The sequence below is a fragment of the Cynocephalus volans genome, chromosome 8 (assembly GCF_027409185.1).
Source record: "Cynocephalus volans isolate mCynVol1 chromosome 8, mCynVol1.pri, whole genome shotgun sequence".
Taxonomy (NCBI): domain Eukaryota; kingdom Metazoa; phylum Chordata; class Mammalia; order Dermoptera; family Cynocephalidae; genus Cynocephalus; species Cynocephalus volans.
The window spans coordinates 32,702,290-32,730,283 of NC_084467.1; the positions used below are offsets into that span (position 1 = coordinate 32,702,290).

General features: G+C 37.7%; 1 protein-coding gene across 2 annotated transcripts in view; it reads left to right on the top strand.

Moving 5' to 3' along the window:
- ZNF684 (zinc finger protein 684) overlaps positions 1–13,237 on the top strand; it is a 28,790-nt gene extending 15,553 nt beyond the window's left edge. The window contains exons 2-7 of one of the 2 annotated variants that reach the window (XM_063105342.1): positions 1,306–1,468; positions 2,110–2,227; positions 2,771–2,809; positions 7,511–7,637; positions 7,977–8,072; positions 12,210–13,237. In XM_063105342.1, the coding sequence (XP_062961412.1) occupies positions 2,225–2,227; positions 2,771–2,809; positions 7,511–7,637; positions 7,977–8,072; positions 12,210–13,030 (1,086 nt within the window). In that variant the 5' untranslated portion in view covers positions 1,306–1,468; positions 2,110–2,224 and the 3' untranslated portion in view covers positions 13,031–13,237. The remainder of the gene's footprint in view (positions 1–1,305; positions 1,469–2,109; positions 2,228–2,770; positions 2,810–7,510; positions 7,638–7,976; positions 8,073–12,209) is intronic. The other variant, XM_063105344.1, reaches the window with a different exon arrangement.
- The last annotated feature ends 14,757 nt before the right edge of the window (positions 13,238–27,994 follow it).

Below are 27,994 nucleotides of genomic sequence, written 5' to 3' on the forward strand. Positions count from 1 at the left end.
AGGTGGAACAGAGGAAGGGTATTTAGTAAAATATATATATATAGAAGTAGTCTCAGTGAGGTGGGGGAAACTAGCTGCATGAGATGTTCTAGAAACCATGAGAAGGAAGTATTTCAATTTTGTTGAATGTTGTTGAAGTTAAATATAGTGAGGACAAAATCCATTTAATTTGTCAAGTGAACTTCATTAGTAACTCAACAAAAGCAGTTTCAAGAGAGTTTAGGGTCAAGAAGCCAATGAGAGTGTACTGAAGAGAGAACTGGAGGTAAGAAAGCATAGGCAGCAACAAGAAGCAACTCTTTAGAGAAAATTTTCTGTGAAGGAAGGCTGGGAAATGAAAGCATTGCTCAAGTGGGCTATAGGTCAAGAAAGAATTTTTTTGCAGATATAAAAATATGTCTATGACATTGAACATGCCAGTAAGGTGAATTAATATCACTAATATTCACGTTGAACATGTCAGTAAGGTGAACTAATATCAAGTGTGTTCTTAATGGTGCCAGGCAATAGTACTACATTTCCTTAATCCACTCACTTTTCCACATTCTTAAATAACTAACATTTTACAAACTCTTAGATAATATTGATTATAAGATGTATCATTATTTTATGTACTAATAAGAACAATGTTGCTATTAGACTGTGATGTAAGATAGCAATTTCACAGATGTTGAAATGTGAAAAAATGTATCAGAATCAATTTAATACAGTATTATTTTTTCTTTCTTCAAACCTCCAATACTTTCTCCCTATCTTCACTTTCAGCTTCCTGTTTCATTGAGAAAACAGAAGTACTCAAGTGTACTTTTCCCTCATTTTCCTAACAGTAAATCTGCCCACCTATCTGCACCTGTACTTATGAACTCTGCTTACCTTTCTTTACTCCCACTTGTACAAACTCTCATCAGACTTTATCAAACTTCCACCGTTTCACTATAATGGCGTGTTTCAACATCACTAGTGACCTAAACATTGCTAAAAGCAATTGGTTAATCCTTAGTTTTCAACGTACTTGACCTATCAGCAGCATTTGACACGGTGGGTCCTCTCTACTTCTTGTAATAATTTCTTCCCTTGGTTTTTCAGATCCAAACCTCGTACTTTTACATTTACCTCACCGATTATTCTCTCTCAGTCTTCTTTGTTGGGTCCTCTACATCTCCCTGACCTAATCTAGTGAAACCCTACTGAGTAAGAGTAAATTATTCTTTTAGCATACTGTTGATTTCGACTTTCCAGTATTTAAAAATTCTTATGTCTGTCTTTTCAAATGAAAGTGATATGTACGCTTATCTTTGTGTGTAGCTACGTGCGCAGCTCTTTGGCCATCCCTAGTAATACCAACCCAAGAATCTCCCCAAAGGAGGAAAAAGAATCTGACGTTTTCCGGAAAAGAGCTCCACAGGCTTTATGGGAAATGTGGTCTCCGATGGCTGGCCTATACCCCGGAGGAGCCTGGGAACTCTAGGTGAGCAGTTACTTCCGCACACGCGCAGTAGGGCCGTAGGCGGTATTCTGCAATCTTCAGACCTGCGCAGCGTGAACAGAGGGTGGGGGTTGCCCCTTTAGTACCTGGACGACGCTGTAATCTGATCCCGGGCTTAGACCCGGAGCTGAGAGCTAGGCGGCGGAAGAGTAGGTATGGACTCGGGAGAAGTATGCAAGGGCAGGGAGAAAGGCGGAGACTGTCTTGTGGGTTTACCTGGCTGAAGACAAAACTTTATAATCCCCAAATGCGGTAACTTTGTGTTTGGGTGTGTGAGTCCTGTCGTACTCTGCAGTGGTTCTCAGAAAGCAGTAGAGCTCTCACTGGCACTGGGTAGGTTACCAGAGCCCCGGTGGGGCGGGGTCCAGCTCAATTTGTATTCTTGTGCATTTAACTTTCGTGGTTCTAAGAGGACAGGTGGCCCTACACGAGCCTGACACAGGAAATTTCAAGCCATTTCAAGGGATCCAGGAAGAAAGAGGAACTGTTATGCATTCTTAGGGTGTTCTCACAGCAGTTGGGTTTATCACGTTGGGTTTATTCTCCTTTTAAAGTATTTGAGCAATGAATGCTGAGTAAATTGCAATTTGTGGTCATTTTTTAGTCTTGTGGTGTATCTGCAGATGTATTGAAGACTGTGTAAACGAAGCTCAGAGTCCCTCTTGCCCGTTTTAGCCTTCCTAGCAACCCAGCAGTGCTGGTTGGAATTTCAAAAAGCCCAGAATGAGCTCATAAGAGATGGTAAGTTTCCAGAGAGAGAGAATGGAGTCTAAACTGAAGGCTACAGCATAAACAAAACAAAACAAACAAACAAACAAAATCTCCCTGGGTCCCTGAATCTAGCTTTCCCAAGAAAGCCCAACCTAATTTGAGATCTCTTACCCCAGCTTCAGAGCAGAGACTAGATAATCACAGGAAGGAATAATTTCTAGACCTACTGAGCTTTAGGGATCAAGATTTTAGTCTTTTAACTTATCCATTATTTCCTTAGGATAAATTTCTGAGAGGGAAAAAAAAAAAACACTGGTTCAAAGGTTAACAACTTGGTGTTAGATCAGTAGAACAGAAATGTGCAACATCCTTATCTAAGCTCTATCATAACAGAATCACAACTAGAGATCCGTGCTTATGAAACTTGGACTTTTCTGACTTGCTAGAAATGTCGTTCTCCCAGTAGGTGGCATTTTCTGAGGCTGCAGTTTACTTTGTTCTGATAGAACAGAGTTGTACATTGCAGTCCAGGTATCTCATGTCTTTCTATTCTCTCCACTTCTACTTTCATAGATCTTGGTCCAAGAGCTGCATAAAATGATCACCTTCCAGGTAAGGCATCCATCTGTTTATTCAGTCATTTAAATCTCCCCCCAAAATCCATGTAATAAAAAGGAAATGTATAGTCAGGAAAATGTAGGTTGAATCGAAGATCAGGTCCAAAAGGAAATTTAGAAAATCAGTAAGTTGATACCCAAGTCATAAGGATCTACACATAGTTGGAGTAACTTTGAGCTGCAAATGTGCACTCAGTCTTCCTGGAAATTATAGTAAATAGATAGACAACCAGTTAAAATATTGACATTGTCTGCAAGGATAAAGCAAAATAATTCCCCAGATAATTATGTTTTCTTTCTTGGCACAATTCTCTGAAGAAAATATTTTCCAATGGGTTTTCATATATAGTGTTAGAAATAATATTCATAGCAATAGCCTATGACAAATATAACATCAGATTTCTTATGACTTTCTCAGAGTGTTCCCTAGAGTAAGCAGAGAACATAGTGCCAAGCAGCACTAAATGAACTCAATTTACAAGCCCAGGTACATAGACTTTTTAATGTCCACCTGAATCCGTAAATGAACCTTTTACCTTTTCCACAGTTTCCAGCTGTGTTGAGCATTTTCTCTTCCATATGGATTTTAAGGTCATTGAATTTAAGGAATATTGTCAAGGTACATAAAACAGTTTGTTAGTGCTTTGAGAGCCCCCAGCTAAATTGGGATTCCAGTACCAGAGCAGCTGGCAACCCTGTCCTAAAGGGAAATGAAGGGAAGCTAGACGTGGGTGGTTACAGTATGTCTTTCACAGGACACTTCTTTTACCTGGGAAACAGCCTAATGCCTAGTTGCCCAACCTGCAACCAAGGGGTCCCTCACACAGGAAACTTGTTGTTATTAGCAGACACCCTTGTGGCTCTTGTCTAACTGTGCCCATCCATTTTATGCCTGCCTGTCTGTTGCTCTGGCACTGGGAGCCCAACCTTGTGTGTCCTGCCCCCCCAAACCCCTCACCCCAGGAAAATCCAGCCTGGGACAGCCCTAGTTCTTCAGAGGGAAGGCTCAAATTCAGTACAACACTACAATAGGAAACAAGTTCAAAGATTTTTATTTACAAATTATGGGCAACAAGGGTATATTGAGTCAGGAGTGCAGTCTTGCATCCCTGGGTCACACAAGCCAGGAATGAAGAGTCAGGTCGAGAGAGAGAAGAGCATGGCAGCTAGCAGTATACATGAGGGATAGGGTGGTTACTTTAAGTTCGGGGGCAAATGCCTGAAGCATTGAAAGGAAGCAGCAGGAATGCAGGGAGCCCAGTCTGCAAGGCAGGAGACATGCCTCTAAGTTCTTATCTCTGGCCACCAGCTTGAGCCATTTGGGTGTGGTGTGGAATTGGAAACTGTCAAGGATGATTGAGCCTTGTATTTGAATGGATGCTTGTATTCAAAGTGGATAAACTTGTTTTCAAAATGGATGCTGAGGCAACGTAACAGTTGACTACAGTTGGGTATTTTTTATTGTGATTGCTTTAAACTTCCAGATTTAGAGAGAATTCATAACTTTTCAATAATTAATCCTCTCCACTTACTCAGTTTTTCTTATAGGTCCTTCATTACAGTTTTACAGGTTTCTTATACATCTCTTGTTATATTTATTCTTATACATGGTTTAAGTTGCTATTGAGAATGGGATGGATATTTTTTCACTATATTTTCTAATTGGCTATTCTGTCATATACAGAAGCATAGATTTATCTATGTTGACTTTATATCCACCCAACTTACAGAACTCTTATTATGTCCAGGAGATTTTTTAGTTGATTCTTAGATTTTCTAGGTAGACAATAATATACTCTTCAAAGGGATTTTTGCACCTTCTTGCTCAATATTTGTATCTCCCCCCACCCCCACCTTTTTTTCTTGTCTTATTGCACTGTTCAGGACTTCTAGTAACTACAATTGTGAATGTAATTGCTAGGCAGAAATCTTTTTTGTCCCAATTTTAATGGGAATGCTTCCAGTGTTTCACCATTTCTTCTTGTATTCTGGTAGATAGTTTTGTTTGTTTTTCGGTTTTAGTCAAGTTAAAGGTTTTTAGATTGTAAAGATTATTTTTGTAAATTGGGAACAGTTTTCTCATACCCTGTTTCTATACCTGTCAATAAAATTATGTATTTTGGATTCCTTAATATAGCAGTTTAGAGAATTTTTAATGCATTTCCCAATATCGAACTATCTATGCATTCCTAGGATAAATTCTACCTAGTAACTTAACTTTTTCTCAAACAGCCAGATGGTAAATAGTTTAGATTTGAAGGCCATATCACCTCTGTGGCAAATACTCAACTCTGCCCTTGCAGCTGAAGTAAATGAATAGGTGTGACTTTGTTCCAATAACATTTTATTTACAAAAACAGGAGGCCAGTCCATGGGTTGTAGCTTCCCAGTCCCTGATGTATATGGTCTTAACTGTCTCTTTTGTGATAGACACAGAGTCACATGCCTTTAATTTCAGTACTTTAAATATTTGCCCCTTAAATATGATTTTGGCTTATCATGTACAAAAATCCATGTATTCCTATTTTATTTTGCTTATGTGAGTCTTGCGTGTAAACCTTATATCCTCATGTAAATCTTATTGCACTTAAGTTTATTTTGTAGAGTCTAATAGACTATAAGATCTCTGGGGAGAGTTATAATTTTATTCCTTTTGAGTTAAAAATTTTTTTTTTCTAAAGATGACTGGTAAGGGGATCTTAACCCTTGACTTGGTGTTGTTAGCACCACGCTTTTGCAAGGAAACTAACTGACTATTCCTATATAGGGAACCCGTGGCCTTGGTGTTATCAGCAATGCACTCTCCCAAGTGAGCCACGGGCTGGCCCCAAGTTAAAATTTTTGCTTATTCCTTTTGAGTTTTAATTTATTCCTTTTGAGTTATAATTTTATTTATTAGTACAGTGTCTGATTGGTCCTCATTAAATATTTTATGAGTGAATGAATATATAAGTGGTATTTTAAAATAGGTTTATTTAAATACAATTCATATATCACAACAGTGACCCAATAAAGTATATACAATTCAATGGTTTTTTTGTATATTCACAGAATTGTACAGCCATCACCATTATCTAATTTCAGAACTTTTGTTTTAGCGCCTGGCCAGTAAGGGGATTCAAACCCTTGACCTTGGTGTTATCTGCACTGTGCTCTAACCAAATGAGCTAACTGGCCAGCCCTAATTTCAGAACATTTTTATCACCCCAGAAAGAAACCCCATATTTATTAGTAGTTACTCCTCATTCCTCCCTTCCCCCAACCCTAATCTACTTTCTGTTTCTATAGTTTTTCTATTCTGAACATTTCATATGAATGGAATAGTATAATATGTAATCTTTTGTGACTGGCGTTTTTTACCCAGCACGATATTTTCAGGGTTCATCCATATTGTAGATATATTAACATTTTGTTCCTTTTTTATTGCCAAATAATATTTTATACTATGGATATATACCACATTTTGCTTACCATTTGTCAGTTCATGGATACCAGACCGCTTCCACTTTTTGGCTACTATGAGTAATTCTACTATGAACATTTGTGTACAGGTTTTTGTGCAGACATGTATTGAATTCTCTTGGGTATATACTTAGGAGTGGAATTGCTGTTTCACATGGGAACTCTATGTTTAACATTTTGAGAAAATGCCAAACTGTTTTGCATAGCTGCTACACCATTTTGCAATCCCACCAGCAATGTATAAGAGTTCCAATTTCTCCACATCCTTGGCAACACTTCTTATTGTCTGCCTTTGATTTTAGCCATCCTCTTGAGTGTGAAGTAGTATCTCATTGTGGCTTTGATTTGCATTTCACTAATGACTAATGTTGTCGAGTGTCTTTTCTTGTGCTTATTGACCATATTTATGTCTTTGGAGTAATGTTTGTTCAAAGCATTTGCCTATTTTGAAATTGGGTTGTATTTTTATTGATGAATTGTAAGAGTTCTTTATATATTCTAGATATATCTTTTATCAGATATATGATTTACAAATATTTTCTCCCATTCTGTGGGTTTTCTTTTTACTTTCTAGATGGTGTCCTATGAAGCACAGAAGTTTTTAATTTTGATGAATTTCAATTTATTTTTTCCTTTGTCTCTTACTTTTTTTCTGTCATATTTAAGAAACCACTGCCTTGTAAAACTTTGATACTTTTAGTTTTTACATTTAAGGCTTCTGATCTATTTTAGTTCATTTTTGTACATGATGGGAGGTGGATGGGGAGTTCAACTTCATTCTTTTGTGTGTGGATATTCAGTTGTCTCAGCACCATTTGTTGAAAAGACTTTTCTTTCCTCCATTGAATTGTTCTGACACTGATTGGATGTTTTTTTTTTTTTTTTAAAAGATGACCAGTTAAGGGGATCTCAACCCTTGGCTTGGTGTTGTCAGCACCACGCTCAGCCAGTGAGCAAACCGGCCATCCCTATATAGGATCCGAACCCGTGGCCTTGGTGTTATCAGCACCGCACTCTACCGAGTGAGCCACGGGCCGGCCCACTAATTGGATGTTTTTAATATGATTTTTGTTTCTATCACATAGTATGTTTCTGAATCAAGTGTATAGTAGTTATCATATATAACTTGCTACAATCTCAACAGTGAACATGATATGATAAGAGGATGCCATGATTCCCTTGCAAGTCCCCTAACGGTGCACACTTGAGTTTGAAGATGAGCATGCTATTACAGGAACCAATGACATTCCAGGATGTGGCTGTGGACTTCACCCCAGAGGAGTGGCAGCTTCTTGACTGTGATCAGAGAATGCTGTATTGGGATGTGATGTTGGAGAACTATAGAAACCTCATCTCAGTGGGTAAGGACAGTGGGTGGTAATTTTTCAGTGTAACTTGGAATGTACTAATATAATGTCCTCCGTCTAAGACTTGTGAAAACTGTGTACATTCTGAAGCATTAATAAGCTTGGCCCTGAATTTTAGTGGTCAAAAATTGTTAATCCCCTCTGGGGATCAGATAGTCTCTTTATGCTTCTGCTTCCCAAATGGAGGAGAAGGGTCTGTTCTGTTCTAAAGCCCATTTGTCATCCTTTAAAAGCCCTGAGACTCAAAGAGGCAAACCTGAATTGTGAGGTAGTTGTGTGTCCCTAGCACTATGTCCCCACTTCTGTGTTTTATTTTGTTTTTTTCATGAACAGGATGTCCAGTTACTAAAACAAAAGTGATCTTCAAGGTGGAACAAGGACAAGAGCCATGGATGGTGGAGGGAGAGAGTCCATATTGGAGCTATCCAGGTGGGTGAGAGAAAATCAGATGGGAGCCTTTGAAACTGAGATCCTGGTTGGTCAGTGAGAGACAGGCAACTTTGAAATACTTTCCAGGAAGCACCTCTTAAAAGCTGTACACCTTAAATACTTTTCAGGAAGCACCTCTTAAAAGCCGTACACCTTTGGAAGTGTCAGGGTACACTTGACGTAACATCATCAGATCCCCAAATGACACCTTCACTTTCACTGTCCTCACATAGGTACTTGCTCCCTTTGCTCAGCTGCTGTGTAGAGGGTGTCCCTCTCTACTCTGGATCCTTGCACTGCCTGATTCATCTAAGTCCTTGCTTTGTTTCTGTTCTCTTAATTTCTAAAATCTCTGTTTTTCTTTCCTTCTCAACATGATTACAGATATATATATATACATATATAATATATATATAAATGTAGTCAAATTATGTGGATTTGAAGCCTTACTCTACCAATCTCTGTCTTACCTTGGGCAAATTATTTTGTGGCATAATTTTCTTTATTTATAAAATAGGGATAATATTAATCCTTACCTCAGATTGCCTATAAAGGTTATATGAGCTAATACATGTGTGTTAGTTTGTTTTCTCTTGCTGATGACAGAATACTTGAAACTGGGTAATTTATAAAGAAATAGAATTTATCTCTTATAGTTTTGGAAGCTGGAAAGTCCAAGGTTGAGGGGAGCACCTGGTGAGGGCCTTCTTCTTGGAGGGAACTCTCTATGGAGCCACTGACAATCAGGGTATCACATGGTGAGAGTGCTTTCAGGTGCTCTCCTTATAAAGCCACCACTCCACACCATGATAACTCATTAATCCATTCACAAGGGCAGGGCCCTCATGATCCAGTCACTTTCTGAAGGCCCTACCTTTAAATACTGCTACATTGGGGATCAGTCTTCCACGTGAGCTTTGGAGGGGACAAACAGTCAACCCATATCAATGTTCAACTTCAGGTAATCGGCAAATATAGTAAGTGTTCAGTGTATGTTAGTTTTTTTCTTTCAAAACTTTTAGTAACATCATTCTCTAATTCTTTTTTTTTTTTTTAACTTATACCTTTTCTTGCATCTTATACTCCATTTTGCTCATCTTTACTCTCGCTGATAACTTGGGGTATCTACCTTCTAGTGCATCTTTATGCTTCACTGGGTACTATTGATATCCTTTTGATATTCTCCTCCAGCTTTATTTTAGTTGTTTCCCTGCTAATCTAGCCTCACCATTACTGTTTATTCACCTTTTGCTTCTTGCCTTCTCTTCTGTCTTCTCAGCTTCTCTCCATAGTGACTCCCTCAGAAGTCTCATCACTCTGAAGGCTAAAGTTATTTGTTTTATGCCATCTTTAGCCTGTTTGTCTCACCGAATTTCTGTTCCCATAACCTTATCCCACCTGGCCTTTTTTTCTGTTTTTTCAAAGTAACTAATTTTTAAAATTCTTCAACCTTCACCTTTATCTTTACATTACATTAGCGAATAATGACTGGCCCATTGCTTCATAGTCTCCCTTTCCACAAAGACCATAAAAGAAGTATGTTTCAAGTGATTAGGACATCAATTAAGTGTATTTTAGATTCCCTGGGGCCCCACCTTATACTGACATAAACCAAATAAATTCTAATTACTGATATTGTGTCTGGGTTATTTATGTTCCTATTTGGCCAATTCCATTATATTTTCTGGTTTATCTTAGGTGTTCCTCCAAGATTTATCCATATCATTCTATATTTCTTGTCACTCTCCTAACAATATAAGGAATTTTTTAATAACCTGTTTCATGGTATTTAAATGGCCCACCCCCTTTTTTTTGGTGACTGGCTGGTACAGGGATCAAACTCTGGAGACCTTGGTATTGTCAGCACTGTGCTCTAACCAACTGAGCTAACTGGCCAGCCTGCATCAGACCTTTTGATTCTGGTTTGTTCCACCTAACTACAACCAGCGTGCTACTAAGTCTATCTTCAGTTTTTTCCTCTTTCATTCTAACTCCAACCTAGGTTAATGTCTACTTTGAACTCCCAAATCAACTCAACTATGTCTCTTTCATGAAAACTTGATGTATACTGTCTTGGATTTTTAGAAAAACCCTTGTGGCTTTCAAGGCATGTTTTTTCATGATAGTGCCCTGAAGAGAATGACCTGTATTACTTTCTTCCTTTCCACCAGTGCTGAGCACATAATTGGCATTCAGTGAACATTTCATTAATTCATTATTGTAAAAGCACACATTGTGGAGGATGTGTCTTGTTCTTCCACTCAACAAGGCTTTTTAAAATATTTCCTGAGAAGGATTCAAAGAAAGCAAAGAATGCATTACCATTTTCTAAGTGCATAAGTGGTAGTTGGAACAGCAAAACATGCTCATTTAAAAATATTTTAAATCTTTGACAAGTGAGTGTGAAACATTTGTTCAGTGCACATTAACATTGTAGTTTTGGGCTAATTAGCTCAGTTGGTTAGAGCACGGTGCTTTAACACCAAGATCAAGGGTTTGGATCCCTGTACTGGCCAGCCACCAGAAAAAAAAAAATTGCCATTTTGTTCTACTTCATTGTCAAAATGAATATATAGGCAGCAGTAGTGACTATCTTAGAAATTCAAAGAAAATGGAGCTTAAAGTCTAAAATATACAAAGATTGGAGAAATCTTTTTTTTTTTTTTTTTTTGAGATCATGGAACAGTGACTCCTCCCTAAAGAATATCTATGTAGCAGATAGGATGAGAGGAGATGAGAGAGGACAAGTTAAGGTGGGGAAGGAACATGAGCAAAAGATCATCGTTATTTAGGAGTCTAGAATCCATGGAATTGAGGGTATTTGTTGAGGACTAGTGGAATGCAGGCTTAGATCGCGTGAGTGTCATGTACTGTATAGTTTTGTTTACCGAGCTGATTATCCTGGATTTTCAGTTGGTTATTGTTGGGAGTGGTAACACAGTATGCTGCTTCCCACTGGTTGAAGTAGAGAGGAAAGAAGAAAGGAACCCAGTCCCTATATTCAGAACCACTCTATAAAGAAATGTATACTAATGGCTAGAGCTCACTATTCAGTCCAGCTCCACAGAGAAGGATAAGACATAGAGCAAGAGTCCGGGAGTATTGTACTAACACTCCACATGGAGGGAAACTTGAGAGTGTGGAATTATAACTCCCTCCCCCCAATTTTTTTAATGGAGCAACAGATTTGGGATTTTTAGGGTTTTGAGGATAGGAGTGAAAAAATGTGACTTCAGGAGCAAAGCACCTTTATTTATTTATTTATTATTTTATTTTTTTCAAATGAATCCTTCCATGTACTTTCTTTTTTTTTTTTTGCAAAGCACCTTTTTTGGAGGGTAGTTCGTTAGGCAGATTGAAAGAGGAAATAAAGACATTATTTGTCAAAAATAAATATGACAGTTGTCATATACAGAAACCCAGCCAGAATAAAATGATAGCATATAGACAGAATCTATGCCCTTGGGTGACCTGCTGGACATTTGTGCTCCTGGGTTTATAAGTATGTGTAAGAATGAATCCCAGCTGTCAGTAGTTGAAGCCCTATCTACAGATGTGCCTCAGCTGTGGTCTCAGTGGGGTTAGAGGACTGGAGACATGAATGTTCCTAAGGGAAACTGGAATTGTACAGAGTGAATAAGAAAAAGAGACATAAATGAGAGAAAGAGAGACCTATCCTACCAGAGTAATCTAGGAATTAAGTAGTGAGGACTCTGCCTCTGATCTTCCTCTTCCAAACCTAGACTGTTCTGTATATTTTCCCTTTACTCTCTTTTTTCCTGTTTCCCTGGTTACCCTATCCATTAATCAGATCTCCAGTATAGGCTGCCCTCATTCCATGAACTAGCCCTCCACCCTTGTTGAGCAACCTTTTGACCTCCTTTGTACCCTAGTCGCTGCACCTTGTGCCTATTTTACTGTCTTTACACAGGTCACAGTTAAGCTATCTGTTCTCATGATTGTTATTCATCTGCTCCCACTTTCTCTTTAACAGTTTTGTTATTAAAGCTCAGGAGAAGCAAGGCGCAAATACAGGCTTTGTTTCAGAATGAGAGACTGAATTTGAAACCATAGATGCTTCTCTCTATAACATGGCGGTGAAAAAAATAACTAGGAATGTTTTATTCTCTTTTGTAGAAACTGACTGCCCACTTGTTGATGAACGAGAGAAGCATCAGGAAGGCAAAGACAATTTTTTGAAGTCAGTTTTGTTCACATTCAATAAAATTCTGGCTATGGAGAGAAACCACTGTTATAGTATGAACACAAGTCTTAATCCCGCAAGAAAAAAAACATATAAATGTAAATCATATGGGAAGAGTTTGCAGTCTAATATAGATTTAGTTAATTATAATAGAAGTTATACTGGAGGAAATTCTTATGAATGCAGTGAATGTGGGAAAGCCTATAGCGGGAAGGCACACCTTGCAACTCATCAGAAAACGCATAATGGAGTGAGACCCTTTGTGTGCAATGATTGTGGGAAAGCTTTTATGCAAAAAGCACAGCTCATGGTCCACCAGAGACTTCACACTGGGGAGAAACCTTATGAATGCAGTCAGTGTGGGAAAACATTCACCTGGAACTCATCCTTTAATCAACATGTGAAATCTCATGAACTTGAGAACTCATTTGAATGCAAGGAATGTGGGAAAACCTTTAAATATAGTTCATCCCTTTATAAACATACTAGGTCTCATACAGGAGAGAAACCCTACCAATGTATCGAATGTGGCAAAGCCTTCGGCAACACATCTGTGCTTGTTACACATCAAAGAATTCATACGGGAGAGAAACCTTATGGGTGTATTAAATGTGGCAAAGCCTTCATCAAGAAGTCTCACCTCCTTAGACATCAGATAACTCATACAGGAGAGAAGCCCTATGAATGTAACAAATGTGGGAAATCATTTTCCCAGAAGTCAAATCTTATTGTACATCAGAAAATTCATACATAATATTCACTTTATGAATATGAGAAGGCCTTAAATATTAGATTGATCTTACTAAATAGCAGAGAATTCATGGTAAGGAGAAGTCCACAATTTGAATGAATCTGGGAGAGTAGATTCTCATAAAAAACAATCAATGTCAATTATATTCTGAAATTGATAAACTTTTCCAGAAAAGATCACAGGAAACACTGAACTATAAGAAATATAGCATAGAGCTTGGAAAGCAAGCATAAATTAAATAATCAAGGAGTCAGTGAAAATTACTTTTACCGTTCCTGATTTTTAATTTTTATAACAATACGATTATGCAAGTGTGAGTATAGAATATATGCTTATACATTATATTAAATTATATCTGTTAAGAGTTTCTACAGTAGATATCACCATTTTTTCTTCCAATTCTGACAGTAACAAGCAAAATCAGGTGAGCAAATATGGTTTAATATGTAGTATGAATTTCAGTAATATTTACACCCATTTGCTGGCAGTTTTAATGGGCATGGCAGTGTTACTGAACCAGAAACTCCTCAATTATAGAAGTGAAGACTTCTTACGAAACTTTTTATAAAGGTGTTTTCCTATGTATGTAAACACCAAAACGAAAGTTTTTAACAAGATACTAATTGAGACAAAGCAGTCGTATTCTCTTAAGTATTCAGTTGAGGAAAATAGTATTTAAATTTATAAATAAAACATTTGCACTTCAAATGTTTCTGTTTTTTCATTGTTATATCGACACAAGATGTAACCATAGCTCAAATAGTATTTAATTGAGTTATCGTCTGTATTTGATTTTAATAAAGAAGGGTGTCATAATACTTTTCAACTTTTGGGGAGAGAGTTTTGGGTTTGTTTTTTTTTTTTTAAAGAAATCGATACAGATTTAGCTCCTAAAGGTGCCTGGGATTTTCCATATGACCAGCATGCATCATTAATCAAGTTGTTTGAAAAGAGTAAGTTTGTCTGCTTAGCAACTTCACTTTGGAATGTGACATTTTGTAAATTCTGTATATTCCCTTCAAAGGAATAACCAATCATTATTTAAGCTAAAGTTTTTATTGCTTTCCAGAATATTATGTGTTAATGTCAAAAAATTTATGCCTTTTCTTGACTGGTGACAAAACTCAGCTTGAATCTGAATTCAGAAATCAGGACTTTTTAAAGTTCAAGGTGTTAAAACTGTGTTGCATTGTTCTTTTATTAGCCATTTTTTGAAGTGTAATGTTGAGTAGTGACTATAAATGAACAATAGTGCTCTTTTGAACAAGCATACTAGAACCCATCTCCTTAGACATCAGATAACTTAAAGATCTAGATTAAGATAGAACTTAAAAGACCTATTTTAAATCTTGTCTTTCCAAGTTACTTTAGGAGGCTATATGCTGATTTCACTTTGACAGTTATTCCAAATTTCTGGAACCTTCTTTTTGTTGAAATTGTCTTCAGAATCAATTTGCAACCACACAGGAAAATCTAGGTATTTATATCACGAGGTTTTCCCTTTTTTAACTGTTTTCTCTTATTTCCTACATGAAGTCCTCATTTCATCCTACTTAATGCTTACCATTCCCATTTTGTCTCTCCTTGACCTGCCCATGCCCCTCATCTGAGAAACTCCAAACTACATAAACAAGAGCAAGAGGAGTAGGGGGCTCCACTGTTGCCAGCCTGGTGTGAGATGCCCTTGAAAGAGCAGCTGCATAGGTCAGGGTGGCATGAAGTGTGCAGTGGTCTGCTCCAGACCATTGGGAGTAAAATGGAGCCAGGAAATTTTAATTGTAATATATCAGGATACATGTAATCTGGGTTCCATAAATCTGCTCCCTTTCTTAGGTGGAAGAAGAAACACAGTAGACTAAGTTAAAATATATTTCCAGTACTGGAGAAGTATAAGCTGCCACCTAGAGAGTTTCTGTCAGTGATCTCATTCTCTTAGACTGTACAAGATGTTGGCAAAAAACCAAAACTCTATTCTCAGTTCCATGCAACCGTATTGGCTCAGGTATAATACTATAATCTGTCATCCATAAAATTCCCCACTTGTCCCAATAATGTTCTTTTTAAAATAAATTTTAAATTTTGGAATAATTTCAGATTTACAGAAAAGTATCAAAGATAGTATAGAGGGTTCCCATATACCCCTCACCTTTTCCCCCTAATGCTAACATCTTACATTACCAGAATACAACTAAGAAACCAATACTGGTGCATCACTATTAACTAAACTCCAGAGTTTATTCATATTTCACTAGTTTTTCCACGAATGTCCTCTTTCTGTTCTAGGATCCAAGAAAATAACCAATAATGTTCTTTTTAACATTTTTTTTTTCCAGTCTAGTATCCAAACCAGGATTGCCCCTGCATTTAGTTGTCGTTTTTCTTTAGATTACTTTAATCTGGAACAATTCCTCAGCCTTTCAACATCTTTCATGACATTGATATTTTTGAAGAGTACAAGCCAGTTATTTTAAAGAATGTCCCTCAGTTTTGGGCGATCTGAGGTTTCCTCATGATTAGTTTCAAGTTATGCATATTTGGCAAGTACAACATCACATAAGTAATATTCTCAGTGTTTCATGTCAGGAGACACAGCATCAAATTGTCTCATTATTGGTGATTTTAACTTTGATCACTTGGTTAAGACAGATCCACCAGTTTTCTCTGTTGTAAAACTATCATTTTTTCCCTTTATAATGAAGTAATTTGCAGAGGAAATATCCTGTTCCTCATCAAACTTTCACGAGAGTACTAGTTTTAGCACTCTAAATCTCTGTTAATATATATCTTCCTTTTTTTTTTTCTCCTTTAAATTTATCTATTTACTCAAATAACCAGGTCTTTTTCTTATTAAATTTCCCACAATCTAGATTTTTATGGGCAGTGGCCCTCCCCCCACCACTTTTATTATTGTGATAAAATACACAAAACATAACATTTATCATTTTAACCGTTTTTAAGTGTACAGTTTGGTGGTGTTAAATGCATTCATTATGTGGTGCATCCATCACCGCTGTACATCTCCAGAACTCTTTCCTTCTCATAAAACTGAAACTCTATAGTCATTAAACAGTAATTCCCCGTTCTACCCTTCCCCCAGCCCCTGGCAGCCACTATTCTGGTTTCTGTCTCTATGACTTGGGCTACTCTAAGTACTTCATGTAAGTGGAATTATACAGTATTTGTCACTTTATGAATGGTTTATTTCACCCTGTATAATGTCTTCAAGCTTCATCCATGTTATAGCGTGAGTCAGAATTTCCTTCCTTTTTAAGGCTGAATAATATTCCATTGTACGGATATACCACATTTTGCTTATCCATTCATGTGCTGATGAACACTTGGGTTGTTTCCATGTTAGCTACTGTGAATAATGCTGCTGTGAACATGGTGGGTGTACAGATATCTCTTTGAGATCCTGCTTTTAATTCTTTTGGGTACATGGCCAGAAAGGGAATTGCTGAATCATATGATAATCCTGTTTTTAATATTTTGAGGAATCCATACTGTTTTCCACTGTGGCTGTACCTCTTTATGTTACTACAAAGTGCACAAGGGTTCCAATTTCTCTCCGTTCTCACCCACACTTCTTGTTTTGTTTTTTAATAGCAGCCATTTAAATGAGTGTGAGGCGGTATCTCATTGTAGTTTTGATTTGTATTCTCCTAAAGATGAGTGATGTTGAGCATCTTTTCATGTGCCTATTGTCCATGTGTATATCTTCTTTGGAGAAATGTCTATTCAAATCCTTTGCCTGTGTTTTAATCAGATTGTTTGCTTTGTTGTTGAATTTTAGGAGTTCTCAATATATTCTGGATATTAATTCCTTATCAAACATATGATTTGCAAATATTTTCTCCCATTCTGTGGCTTGCCTTTTCGTCTTTGATAGTATCTTTTGATGCACAGAATTTAAAGATTTTCATCAAGTCCAATTTGTGTATTTTTTCTTTTGTTGCCTGTTCCTTTGGCATCACATCCAAGATGTCATTGCCAAATCCAGTGTCATGCAGCTTTTGCCCTATGTTTACTTCTAAGAGCTTTAGAGTTTTAGGTCTTACATTTAGGTCTTTGATCCATTTTGAGTTAATTTTTGTATATAGTATTAGGTAAGGGTCCAACTTCATACTTTTGCTTGTGGATATCCAGTTCTCCCAGCACCATTTGTTGAACAAACTGTCCTTTGGCCACTGAATGGTCTTGGCACCCTTGTCAAAAATCATTTGACTATTTATGTGAAGGTTTATTTCTGGGCTCTCTATTCTACTCCATTGCTCTACATGTCTGTCTTTATACCAGCACCACACTGTTTTAATTAGCTTTGTAGTAAGTTTTGAAATCAGGAAGTGTGAGTGGACCATGGTCTCTTAAACCCATTCCAAATAGCATTTCCCTACACCACTCCATTGACACTGTTCTTGTCAAGGCCACCAATAAAATTCTAATTTCTATATCTAATGATGTTATCAGTCTTAAATAGCAAGAGTTTTGGACCCAACGTATCACTCCTTTCTCTTTGAAACTTTTTTTTCTTGGCTTACAAGATATTACACTCTCCTAGCTGTCTTACTATTTCACTGATTTTTCCTTCCTACTCTCTTTGCTGATTTCTTCTCATCTCCACCACTTGTTAAGTTGGAAATATGCCTGGGCTCAATCCTTGGACTTCTCTTTCTACACTTCCTTCAGTATAACTTTGTCTGTCTTATGGTTTTAAAGTGTACCTATGTAATGATAACTTCCAAATTTATTTCTTGTGGACGACTCCCCTAACTCAAGCATATTTGCCCAACTTTTCCAACTTGATGTTTCTAGTAGGCACCTCAAATTCAACACGTGCAGAACTGAGCTCCTGATCCCTTGTCTCTCCCTAGATGTGCTCCTTCTATCATTTTCTCCATTTCAGCTGATGGCAATGTCACCCTTTCACTTGTTCAGACCCAAAACTTGGGAAACATCTGAGTCCCCCTTTTCTCTCATACATTACATACAATAAATTCTATGGACTCTACCTTCAAATTAGACTTTGAATTCAATTACTTCTCATTACCTCCGCTACTATGAGGTCCCAGCCACCATCATCTCACTTCTTGATTACAGTACAACTTCTGAACTCGTTCTACCTTTGCTCCCCTCCAGTTTATTCTCCACATGGCACCCAGAGTGATCATCTCTAGACCCACGGCCCTCGTTATTTAAACATCTTGGCCTTTTCTGCTTCAGGTCATTGTTCTTGCTGTCTTTTCCATCTGGCTTGAGCTTGCAACTTCATTTCCTTTGGATCTTTTCTCAAATATCTCCTAAGTGAGGCCTTCCTTGACAATCTTAAAAATTGCAACCCTTCCCTACTTCCCAACTTCTTTCATTGTGCTGTTTTTCTCCATAGTACAGCCATGAGCCACATAATGACATATCAGATGACAGGCAACATATATGACAGCAGTCCTATAAGATTATAATGGAGCTGAAAAAATCTCCTCACCTGGTGATGTCGTAGCCATAATGTTGTAGTGCATTTCCTTTATTTGTTTATAAATTTCATGCAGCCTATATGTATAGTGTTTATAAAGTCTATGGTAGTGTAGTGTCCTAGGCCTTAACATTTACTCACCACTCACTCACCCAGGGCAACTTCAGTCCTGTATGCTCCATTCATGGTAAGTGCCCTATACAGGTGTACCATTTTTATCTTTCTTACCATATTTTTATTGTACATTTTTAAAATTCATTTTTTATTGTACCTTTTCTATGCTTAAATGTTTAGATACACAAATTCTTACCATTGTGTTACAATTGCCCACGGTATTCACTATAGTAACAGGCTTTACAGGTTTGTACCCTAGAAGCAACAGGCTATACCATATAGCCTAGGTGAGTAGTTGACGATACCATCTAGGTTTGTGTAAGTACACTTTGTGGTATTCACACGATGAAATCGCCTAACAACACATTTCTCAGAACGTATTCCTGTCATTAAGTGACACATGACTGTGTTTATTAGGATCTAATAAAATAGGACATTAGCTCCAGAAGGGCAAGTATTTTTGTCTGTTTTGCTCACTACTGCACACCTAAAACAATGCCTGGTACATAGTAGGATATTTGTCTTGGTTGAATGAATATTAGATATATATCTAGGATAACAGTGCTCTAATGAATTAATTAATTACATCTATATTTTAAAATTACAGTTAATATATATTTATGTTATTCCGTGTTAATAAAATAAATTTAAATCTTCTAGAAAGAAAAATGGGCTGGTTAGCTCAGTCGGTTAGAGCGTGGTGCAAAAAAAAAAAAAAAAATGTGGGGGACAAGAAAAATGAAAGAAGAAACCGTTCTTGGTTATGGCATATTTTCTTTTAATAAATTACTGTTTTCTATTGCCAGTATCTTTTAAAATTCGCATGTCTGCACTAACAAGTAAATATTACGTACACGTTTCTTTTCAATATGACCACGGCTCTCCATAAAGCCCATGCGACGCTAAGCTGGAAATCTCCACTAAATGCGGAAGAAATCCGCGACACCTTCCGGACATGAGCTCCACGCGCCTTCTGGGACGTGTAGTGTCAGGTGCATTTCCGCGCAGGTGGGAGCCGGGCTGGACCGCTCCTTGCGCGCACGTGCACCGGGGCCTTCGGGAAGCGGTCTGCGTTCCTGGGCGTGCTTCTTCCCTGTGCCCCTGAAGGGCTTGGGGGACTGTTGAGGAGCGAAGACCGGGGTGTTGGTTCACGGGAAGGATGTAAAATTGTAGGTCACCCCCTATGCGCGGGGGCAGCTTGGCTCCGAGAAAGCCGAGCGAGGGCAGGGCTCCCGCTTCCCTGGTGTGGAGCCCGTCTGGCTGCTGTTGTAGGTAGTTGAGCTCCGTGGGGCGTCCACGCTGTGCGTCCTCTGTACCTCACCTCACGCCAGGCCTTTTGTCGGGCAGACGGCAGTAAACCCCTGCAAGGCTGCTGGGAAGGGAACCAATGTATCCGGAGCCAGACACCGTTAAGCACTTTTGAAAGAGTATGCCATTTATTTCTTTCAGTTACTCTATGAGCTAGTAAATAGCCTCATGTTTTTAAAGAGAAGTGTGAAGTTACCTGCTTTAAGTAACATAGCTATTAAGTGCAGATGATAATATTCGAAATCAGTTCAATTTTACCCGAAAGTTCCTTCCATTTGCAACATAGTTCTCTGCCTAAAATAAAGTTTTTATTCTTCTGAAGAGTGAACGCTAAGCGAATTTCAACTTGTGATCATTGTTTTTGAGAGAACTCTTGATGTCTCTGTGGGAAGACTGTGTAATTGAACCTGTGGGTCCCTCTTGCATAATCGTGCCTTGGTTCAGTTTCTAGCAGCTCTGGTTAAAATTTACAAAGAGCCAACCTAGGGCCACAAGTGATGGTGAGTTCACAAAATTGGTGGCCAACCTGAAGGTTGCATTCGAAGGAGTCCCCCCTTCCATCTTTCCTAGGAAAAAGGAAAGGGGAAAGAGGTCCTGGGAACAGGCTCTCATGCCCTGGGACTTTTTATCCCGTTTCAGGGCAGAGACAGGAAACAACCCTTGTCTCTCCTATCTGAAAAGAGTAGGACTCGACTCATGGCATTACATCCATGGGTCATCAAGGATTGTGTCTATGGAGGTGCTGTCACCTCAAATGCTTGGAGAGGTGTGAATGACAGCAGAATGGAGGGTGTGGAACTATGTAGTTAGGCTCCACAGGAAAAGGAAACTCACTGGAGGAAAATGAGGGTATGGTAAAGGAAGAATCAGGATCTACCACAGAAGAAATTCTTTCCTAAATACATACACCCTCTCCCTGTTTCTTGTGGGCCCTCACAAACACATTAACACCAGCGCATTCCCTTATTTCCTCATTGGTTCTTTTAAGATCAAGCTGGCCCCATACCATTTCAGTTGTCACACTTGGCCTTTGGGGATTTACTGATCCCTTTCTTCCCTTACCTAAATGCAGAAATAGTTTACAGAATCACAAACTGGTAGTGCTAGAAAGACTTTTAGGGGTTTTTCAGTTCTGTATCTTTATTTTAAGGAGGACTAGAACTAGCCCGGAGATGGTAATTGAATGCCTAGAATCTCACAGCTTGTTAGTGGATCAATCAGGCCTAAAATCCAGTCTTCAATTCCCAGACCATTGTTCTTTTTCCTGCATCATGGTTCAATCGAGCCAAAGTTATTTAATAATTTTCTTTTGAGACTTATTGTTGGGAGAGAATCAAAATAAAAGAGATTCATTCATTAATCCATTCAGCAAATATTTTCTGGGTCTCTGTTGCGGACCAGACACTGTTCTGGTGCTTGGTGTGCCACACTGAACAAAAGAAAGTCACCACTTTTCATGGAAGGAGATAAAAACCAAATAAACTAATACATAATCTATCATTTGGTGATAAGTTCTATGGAGAAAAATAAAGCCAGAGTAAGGGTATATACAAAGTGACAACGAGGGGGACTATTTTATGAGGTGGTTAAGGAAAGCCTCAGTGGCTAGAGGTAAGCAGGGACCTAAAGGAATTTAGAGAGTCAGCCATGCAGTATCTGGGTGTATCCTGGGGAAGAACAGTCCAGGCAGAAGTAGTGTACAGAGGTCTGAGTAATCAGGCTTGGTATTTTGGAGGAACAGCAAGGAAGCTGAATGGCTGATCAGAGTGAGCGTAGGAAAATGATGGAAGGACTGAAATAGATGAGGTCAGAAAAGGTGGAATGAAGATGGTGTAGGGCCTTTTAGACCTTCATTTGAAAAAAAACGGAATGCATTATAACACATTTAGAAAATACAGGTGTGCGTTGTACTTTGAAAAGTACATGCATTGTAATGCACAGCATTGTACATGAAGTGAAAAAATAATATAAAACATTTGGAAAGTACAAGTATGTAAAATATAATTTAAAAGTTACATGTGATCCTGCTATCTTTACAAGCTTAAACAATAATTATTTACCTTTTGATATATGACTCACCAGAATTGTATGTGTCTCTGTGTCTGTGCACTTATTTTTTAAAGGGGGTGAGGGGTGGATTGTTTTATATATATTTTCTTTTATTTTATTTTCAATCAGAGGTCTCAGCTTGAAATGTCAGATCATAATCACGGATACCAGCTCTCTGAACAGTCAAATCCCTTTGTGACTAAGCTGTTCGATGCCACCCACAGCATTTGCCTGGGCTCAACAAGGAACACAGAATGGGGACATCACTGAGTGTCAGCTGCCCTTTTGCCCATTACAGTGTTACACATATTTTCATGTACTTTTTTCACTTACAAATATTAGTGGAATCTCTTTTCATAACAGTATCTTTCTACAGCATCTTTTTTTTTTCAGAAGACGGTCACAACTTTATTCACTTTTAGAGGAATCAGCTTTTCCAAATTGTAAAATATATCTGTTTCGATAAACTCAGATTATTTTTTTAAAAGGATTTAAAATTTTTATCTAAATTATAAAATATGTGCTAATGATTGAAATTTTTGATCATGTAGGTTTACAGCATCATTTTTTAATGACTGCTTAGTATTTTACCCTTTGACTAAATCATGATTTTTTAAAAATAAATACTCTCTTAATGGACATTGAGACTATTGTCAGTGTTTTCATATTGTAGGAAATGATGTGAAAACATTACTTTTTATCTCTTCCTCCCTTCTTCCTTTTTTAAAGTGATAACAATTTTATTTAACTTTTTCTTTTTTGGCTGGCCAGTACAGGATTCAAACTCTGGACCTTGGTGTTATCATCACCACACTCTAACCAACTGAGCAAACTGGCCAGCTGAATAATAACAATTTTATGTAATGCTTTTTTTTTTTTTTTTTTTTTTTTTAAATTTTATTTTGTCGATATACATTGTGGCTGATTATTGCTCCCCATCACCGAAACCTCCCTCCCTTCTCCCTCCCCCCCTCCCCCCCAACAATGTCCTTTCTGTTTGCTTGTCGTATCAACTTCAAATAATTGTGGTTGTTATATCTTCTCCCCCCCCCCCCCAGTTTTTGTGTGTTTGTGTGTGTGTGTGTGTGTGTGTGTGTGTGTGTGTGTGTGTGTGTGAATTTATATATTAATTTTTAGCTCCCACCAATAAGTGAGAACATGTGGTATTTCTCTTTCTGTGCCTGACTTGTTTCACTTAATATAATTCTCTCAAGGTCCATCCATGTTGTTGGAAATGGCAGTATTTCATTCGTTTTTATACCTGAGTAGTATTCCATTGTGTAGATGTACCACATTTTCCGTATCCACTCATCTGATGATGGGCATTTGGGCTGGTTCCAACTCTTGGCTATTGTAAAGAGTGCTGCGATAAACATTGGGGAACAGGTATACCTTTGACTTGATGATTTCCATTCCTCTGGGTATATTCCCAACAGTGGGATAGCTGGGTCGGATGGTAGATCTATCTGCAATTGTTTGAGGAACCTCCATACCATTTTCCATAGAGGCTGCACCATTTTCCAGTCCCACCAACAATGTATGAGAGTTCCTTTTTCTCCGCAGCCTCGCCAGCATTTATCGTTCAGAGTCTTTTGGATTTTAGCCATCCTAACTGGGGTTAGATGGTATCTCAATGTGGTTTTGATTTGCATTTCCCGGATGCAGAGCGATGTTGAGCATTTTTTCATATGTCTGTTAGCGATTTGGATATCTTCCTTAGAGAAATGCCTATTTAGCTCTTTTGCCCATTTTTTAATTGGGTTGCTTGTTTTCTTCTTGTACAGTTGTTTGAGTTCCTTATATATTCTGGATATTAATCCTTTGTCAGATATATATTTTGCAAATATATTCTCCCATTCTGTTGGTTGTCTTTTAACTCTGTTAATTGTTTCTTTTGCTCTGCAGAAGCTTTTTAGTTTGATATAATCCCATTTGTTTATTTTTCCATTGGTTGCCCGTGCTTTTGGGGTCGTATTCATGAAGTCTGTGCCCAGTCCTATTTCCTGAAGTGTTTCTCCTATGTTTTCTTTAAGAAGTTTTATTGTTTCAGGATGTATATTTAAATCCTTAATCCATTTTGAGTTGATTTTAGTATACGGCGAGAGGTATGGATCTAGTTTCATTCTCCTGCATATGGATATCCAGTTATCCCAGCACCATTTGCTGAAGAGGCAGTCCCTTCCCCAGTGAATAGGCTTGGTGCCTTTGTCAAAGATCAGCTGACAGTAAGTGTGTGGGTTGATTTCTGGATTCTCTATTCTATTCCATTGGTCAGTGTGTCTGTTTTTATGCCAGTACCATACTGTTTTGGTTATTATAGCTTTGTAGTATAGCTTAAAGTCAGGTAGTGTTATGCCTCCAGCTTTATTTTTTTTGCTCAGCATTGCTTTGGCTATGCGTGGTCTTTTATTGTTCCATATAAATGTCTGGATAGTTTTTTCCATTTCTGAGAAAAATGTCTTTGGAATTTTGATGGGGATTGCATTGAATTTGTATATCACTTTGGGTAGTATGGACATTTTCACTATGTTGATTCTTCCAATCCAAGAGCATGGGATATCTTTCCATCTTCTCGTATCCTCTCTAATTTCTCTCAGCAGTGGTTTGTAGTTCTCATGATAGAGATTTTTCACCTCCTTGGTTAACTCAATTCCTAAGTATTTTATTTTTTTGGTGGCTATTGTAAATGGGCAGGCTTTCTTGATTTCTCTTTCTGCATGTTCACTATTGGAGAAAAGAAATGCTACTGATTTTTGTGTGTTGATTTTGTATCCTGCTACTGTGCTGAAATCATTTATCAATTCCAACAGTTTTTTTGTAGAGGTTTTAGGCTGTTAGATATATAGGATCATGTCATCTGCAAACAGGGACAGTTTAACTTCATCTTTTCCAATCTGGATGCCCTTTATTTCCTTCTCTTCTCTGATTGCTCTGGCTAGTACTTCCAACACTATGTTGAATAGGAGTGGTGAGAGTGGGCATCCTTGTCTAGTTCCTGTTCTTAAAGGAAAAGCTTTCAGCTTTTCCCCATTCAGGATGATATTGGCTGTGGGTTTGTCATATATGGCTTTAATTATGTTGAGATACTTTCCCTCTATACCTAACTTATAGAGGGTCTTTGTCATGAATGAGTGCTGAATTTTATCAAATGCTTTTTCAGCATCTATAGATATGATCATATGGTCCTTGTGTTTGACTTTATTAATATGGTATATCACATTTATTGATTTGCGTATGTTGAACCAACCTTGCATCCCTGGGATGAATCCCACTTGATCGTGATGAATAATTTTACGTATGTGTTGCTGTATTCTGTTTGCTAGTATTTTAGTGAGGATTTTTGCATCTATATTCATCAAGGATATCGGCCTGTAGTTTTCTTTTTTGGTTATATCTTTACCTGGTTTTGGTATCAGGATGATGTTTGCTTCATAGAATGAGTTTGGGAGATTTGCGTCCGTTTCAATCTTTTGGAATAGTTTGTAAAGAATCGGTGTCAATTCCTCTTTGAATGTTTGGCAAAATTCTGCTGTGAATCCATCTGGTCCTCGGCTTTTCTTTGTTGGGAGCCTTCTGATAATAGCTTCAATCTCCTTTATTGTTATTGGTCTGTTCAAATTTTCTACGTCTTCACGGTTCAGTTTTGGGAGCTTGTGTGTGTCCAGAAATTTATCCATTTCCTCCAGATTTTCAAATTTGTTGGCGTATAGTTGTTTATAGTAGTCTCGAATGATTCCTTGTATTTCAGATGAATCAGTTGTAATATCGCCTTTTTCATTTCTAATTTTTGTTATTTGAGTCTTCTCTCTTCTTTTTTTTGTTAGCCATGCTAATGGTTTGTCAATTTTATTTATCTTTTCAAAAAACCAACTTTTTGATTCGTTGATCTTTTGAATTGTTTTTTGGTTTTCAATTTCATTCAGTTCTGCTCTGATCTTAATGATTTCTTTCCGTCTGCTAACTTTAGGTTTGGATTGTTCTTGTTTTTCTAGTTCTTTAAGGTGAAGTGTTAGGTTGTTCACTTGCCATCTTTCTATTCTTCTGAAGTGAGCGTTTAATGCAATAAATTTTCCCCTGAATACTGCTTTTGCAGTATCCCACAGGTTTTGGTATGATGTATCATTGTTTTCATTAGTTTCAAGAAATTTTTTGATTTCCTGCTTGATTTCTTCTTGGACCCATATGTCATTAAGTAGAATGCTGTTTAATTTCCATGTGTTTGTATAGTTTCCAGAGTTTCGTTTGTTATTCATTTCTAGTTTTAATCCATTGTGGTCTGAGAAGATACATGGGATAATTCCAATTTTTTTGAATTTATTGATACTTGATTTGTGACCTAATATGTGATCTATCCTGGAGAATGATCCATGTGCTGATGAGAAAAATGAATATTCTGAGGTTGTTGGGTGGAATGTTCTGTAGATATCTGCCAATTCCAATTGGTCTAGAGCCTTGTTTAGATCTTGTGTTTCTCTACTGATTCTTTGCCTAGATGATCTGTCTAATATTGACAGTGGGGTGTTCAGGTCCCCTGCTATTATGGTATTAGTGTCTATTTCCTTCTTTAGGTCTAATAGAGTTTGTTTTATAAATCTGGCTGCTCCAACATTGGGTGCATACATATTTATGATTGTTATGTCTTCTTGATGGATCAGTCCTTTTATCATTAAGTAGTGTCCCTCATTGTCTCTTTTTATGGTTTTTAGTTTAAAGTCTATTTTGTCAGATATAAGAATAGCTACTCCAGCTCGTTTTTCTTTTCTGTTTGCATGGTAAATCTTTTTCCATCCTTTCACTCTTAGTCTGTGTGAGTCTTTATGGGTGAGGTGGGTCTCTTGTAGGCAGCATATAGTTGGGTCCTGCTTTTTGATCCAGTCAGCCAGTCTGTGTCTTTTGATTGGGGAATTTAAGCCTTTTACATTAAGAGTTGTTATTGAAAGGTGTTGATTTATTCCTAGCATTTTATTGGTTGTTTGGTTGTCTTAGGTGTCTTTTGTTCCTTGCTTTCTGATTTACTGTTTGTTTTCTGTGTTTGTTGGTTCCTTAGGTTGTAGATAGTGCTTTTGTTAGCTTGTTTTCTCTTCATGAATGCCATTTTTATTATACTAGCAGGTTTCGATTTTTCTTGGGTTTTTATGGCAGTGGTAGTTATTTTTCAGGAACCAAACCCAGTACTCCCTTGAGGATTTCTTGTAAGGGTGGTCGTGTGGTAGTGAACTCCCGCAGTTTTTGTTTGTCTGAGAAATATACTATTTGCCCCTCATTTCGGAAGGATAGCCTTGCAGGGTAGAGTATTCTTGGCTGGCAATCTTTGTCTTTTAGTATTTTGAAAATATCATCCCATTCCTTTCTAGCTTTTAGGGTTTGTGATGAAAAGTCTGATGTTAACCTGATTGGGGCTCCCTTATAGGTGATTTGACGCTTCTCTCTTGCAGCTTTTAAGATTCTCTCTTTGTCTCTGAGTTTTGCCAATTTGACTATGACATGTCTTGGAGAAGGTCTTTTTGGGTTGAATACATTTGGAGATCGTTGAGCTTCCTGGATCTGAAGATCTCTGATTTTTCCTATACCTGGGAAGTTTTCTGCCACTATTTTGTTGAATATGTTTTCAATGGAATCTCCATTTTCCTCCCCTTCTGGAATACCCATGACTCGGATATTTGATCGCTTAAGGTTGTCTGATATCTCTCTCAGATTTTCTTCCATGTCCTTGATTCTTTTTTCTTTCTTTTTGTCTGCTTGTGTTATTTCAAACAGCCCATCTTCAAGTTCAGAGGTTCTCTCTTCAACTTCCACAAGCCTGCTGGTTAAACTCTCCGTTGTGTTTTTTATTTCGTTGAATAACTTCTTCAGTTCAGCAAGTTCTGCTACATTTTTTTTCAGGACATTGATTTCCTTGTACATTTCCTCTTTCAGATCCTGTATACTTTTCCTCATTTCATCATGATGTCTAGCTGAGTTTTCTTGTATCTCATTCAGTTTCCTTAGAATTATCACTCGAAATTCCTTATCAGTTATTTCAAGGGCTT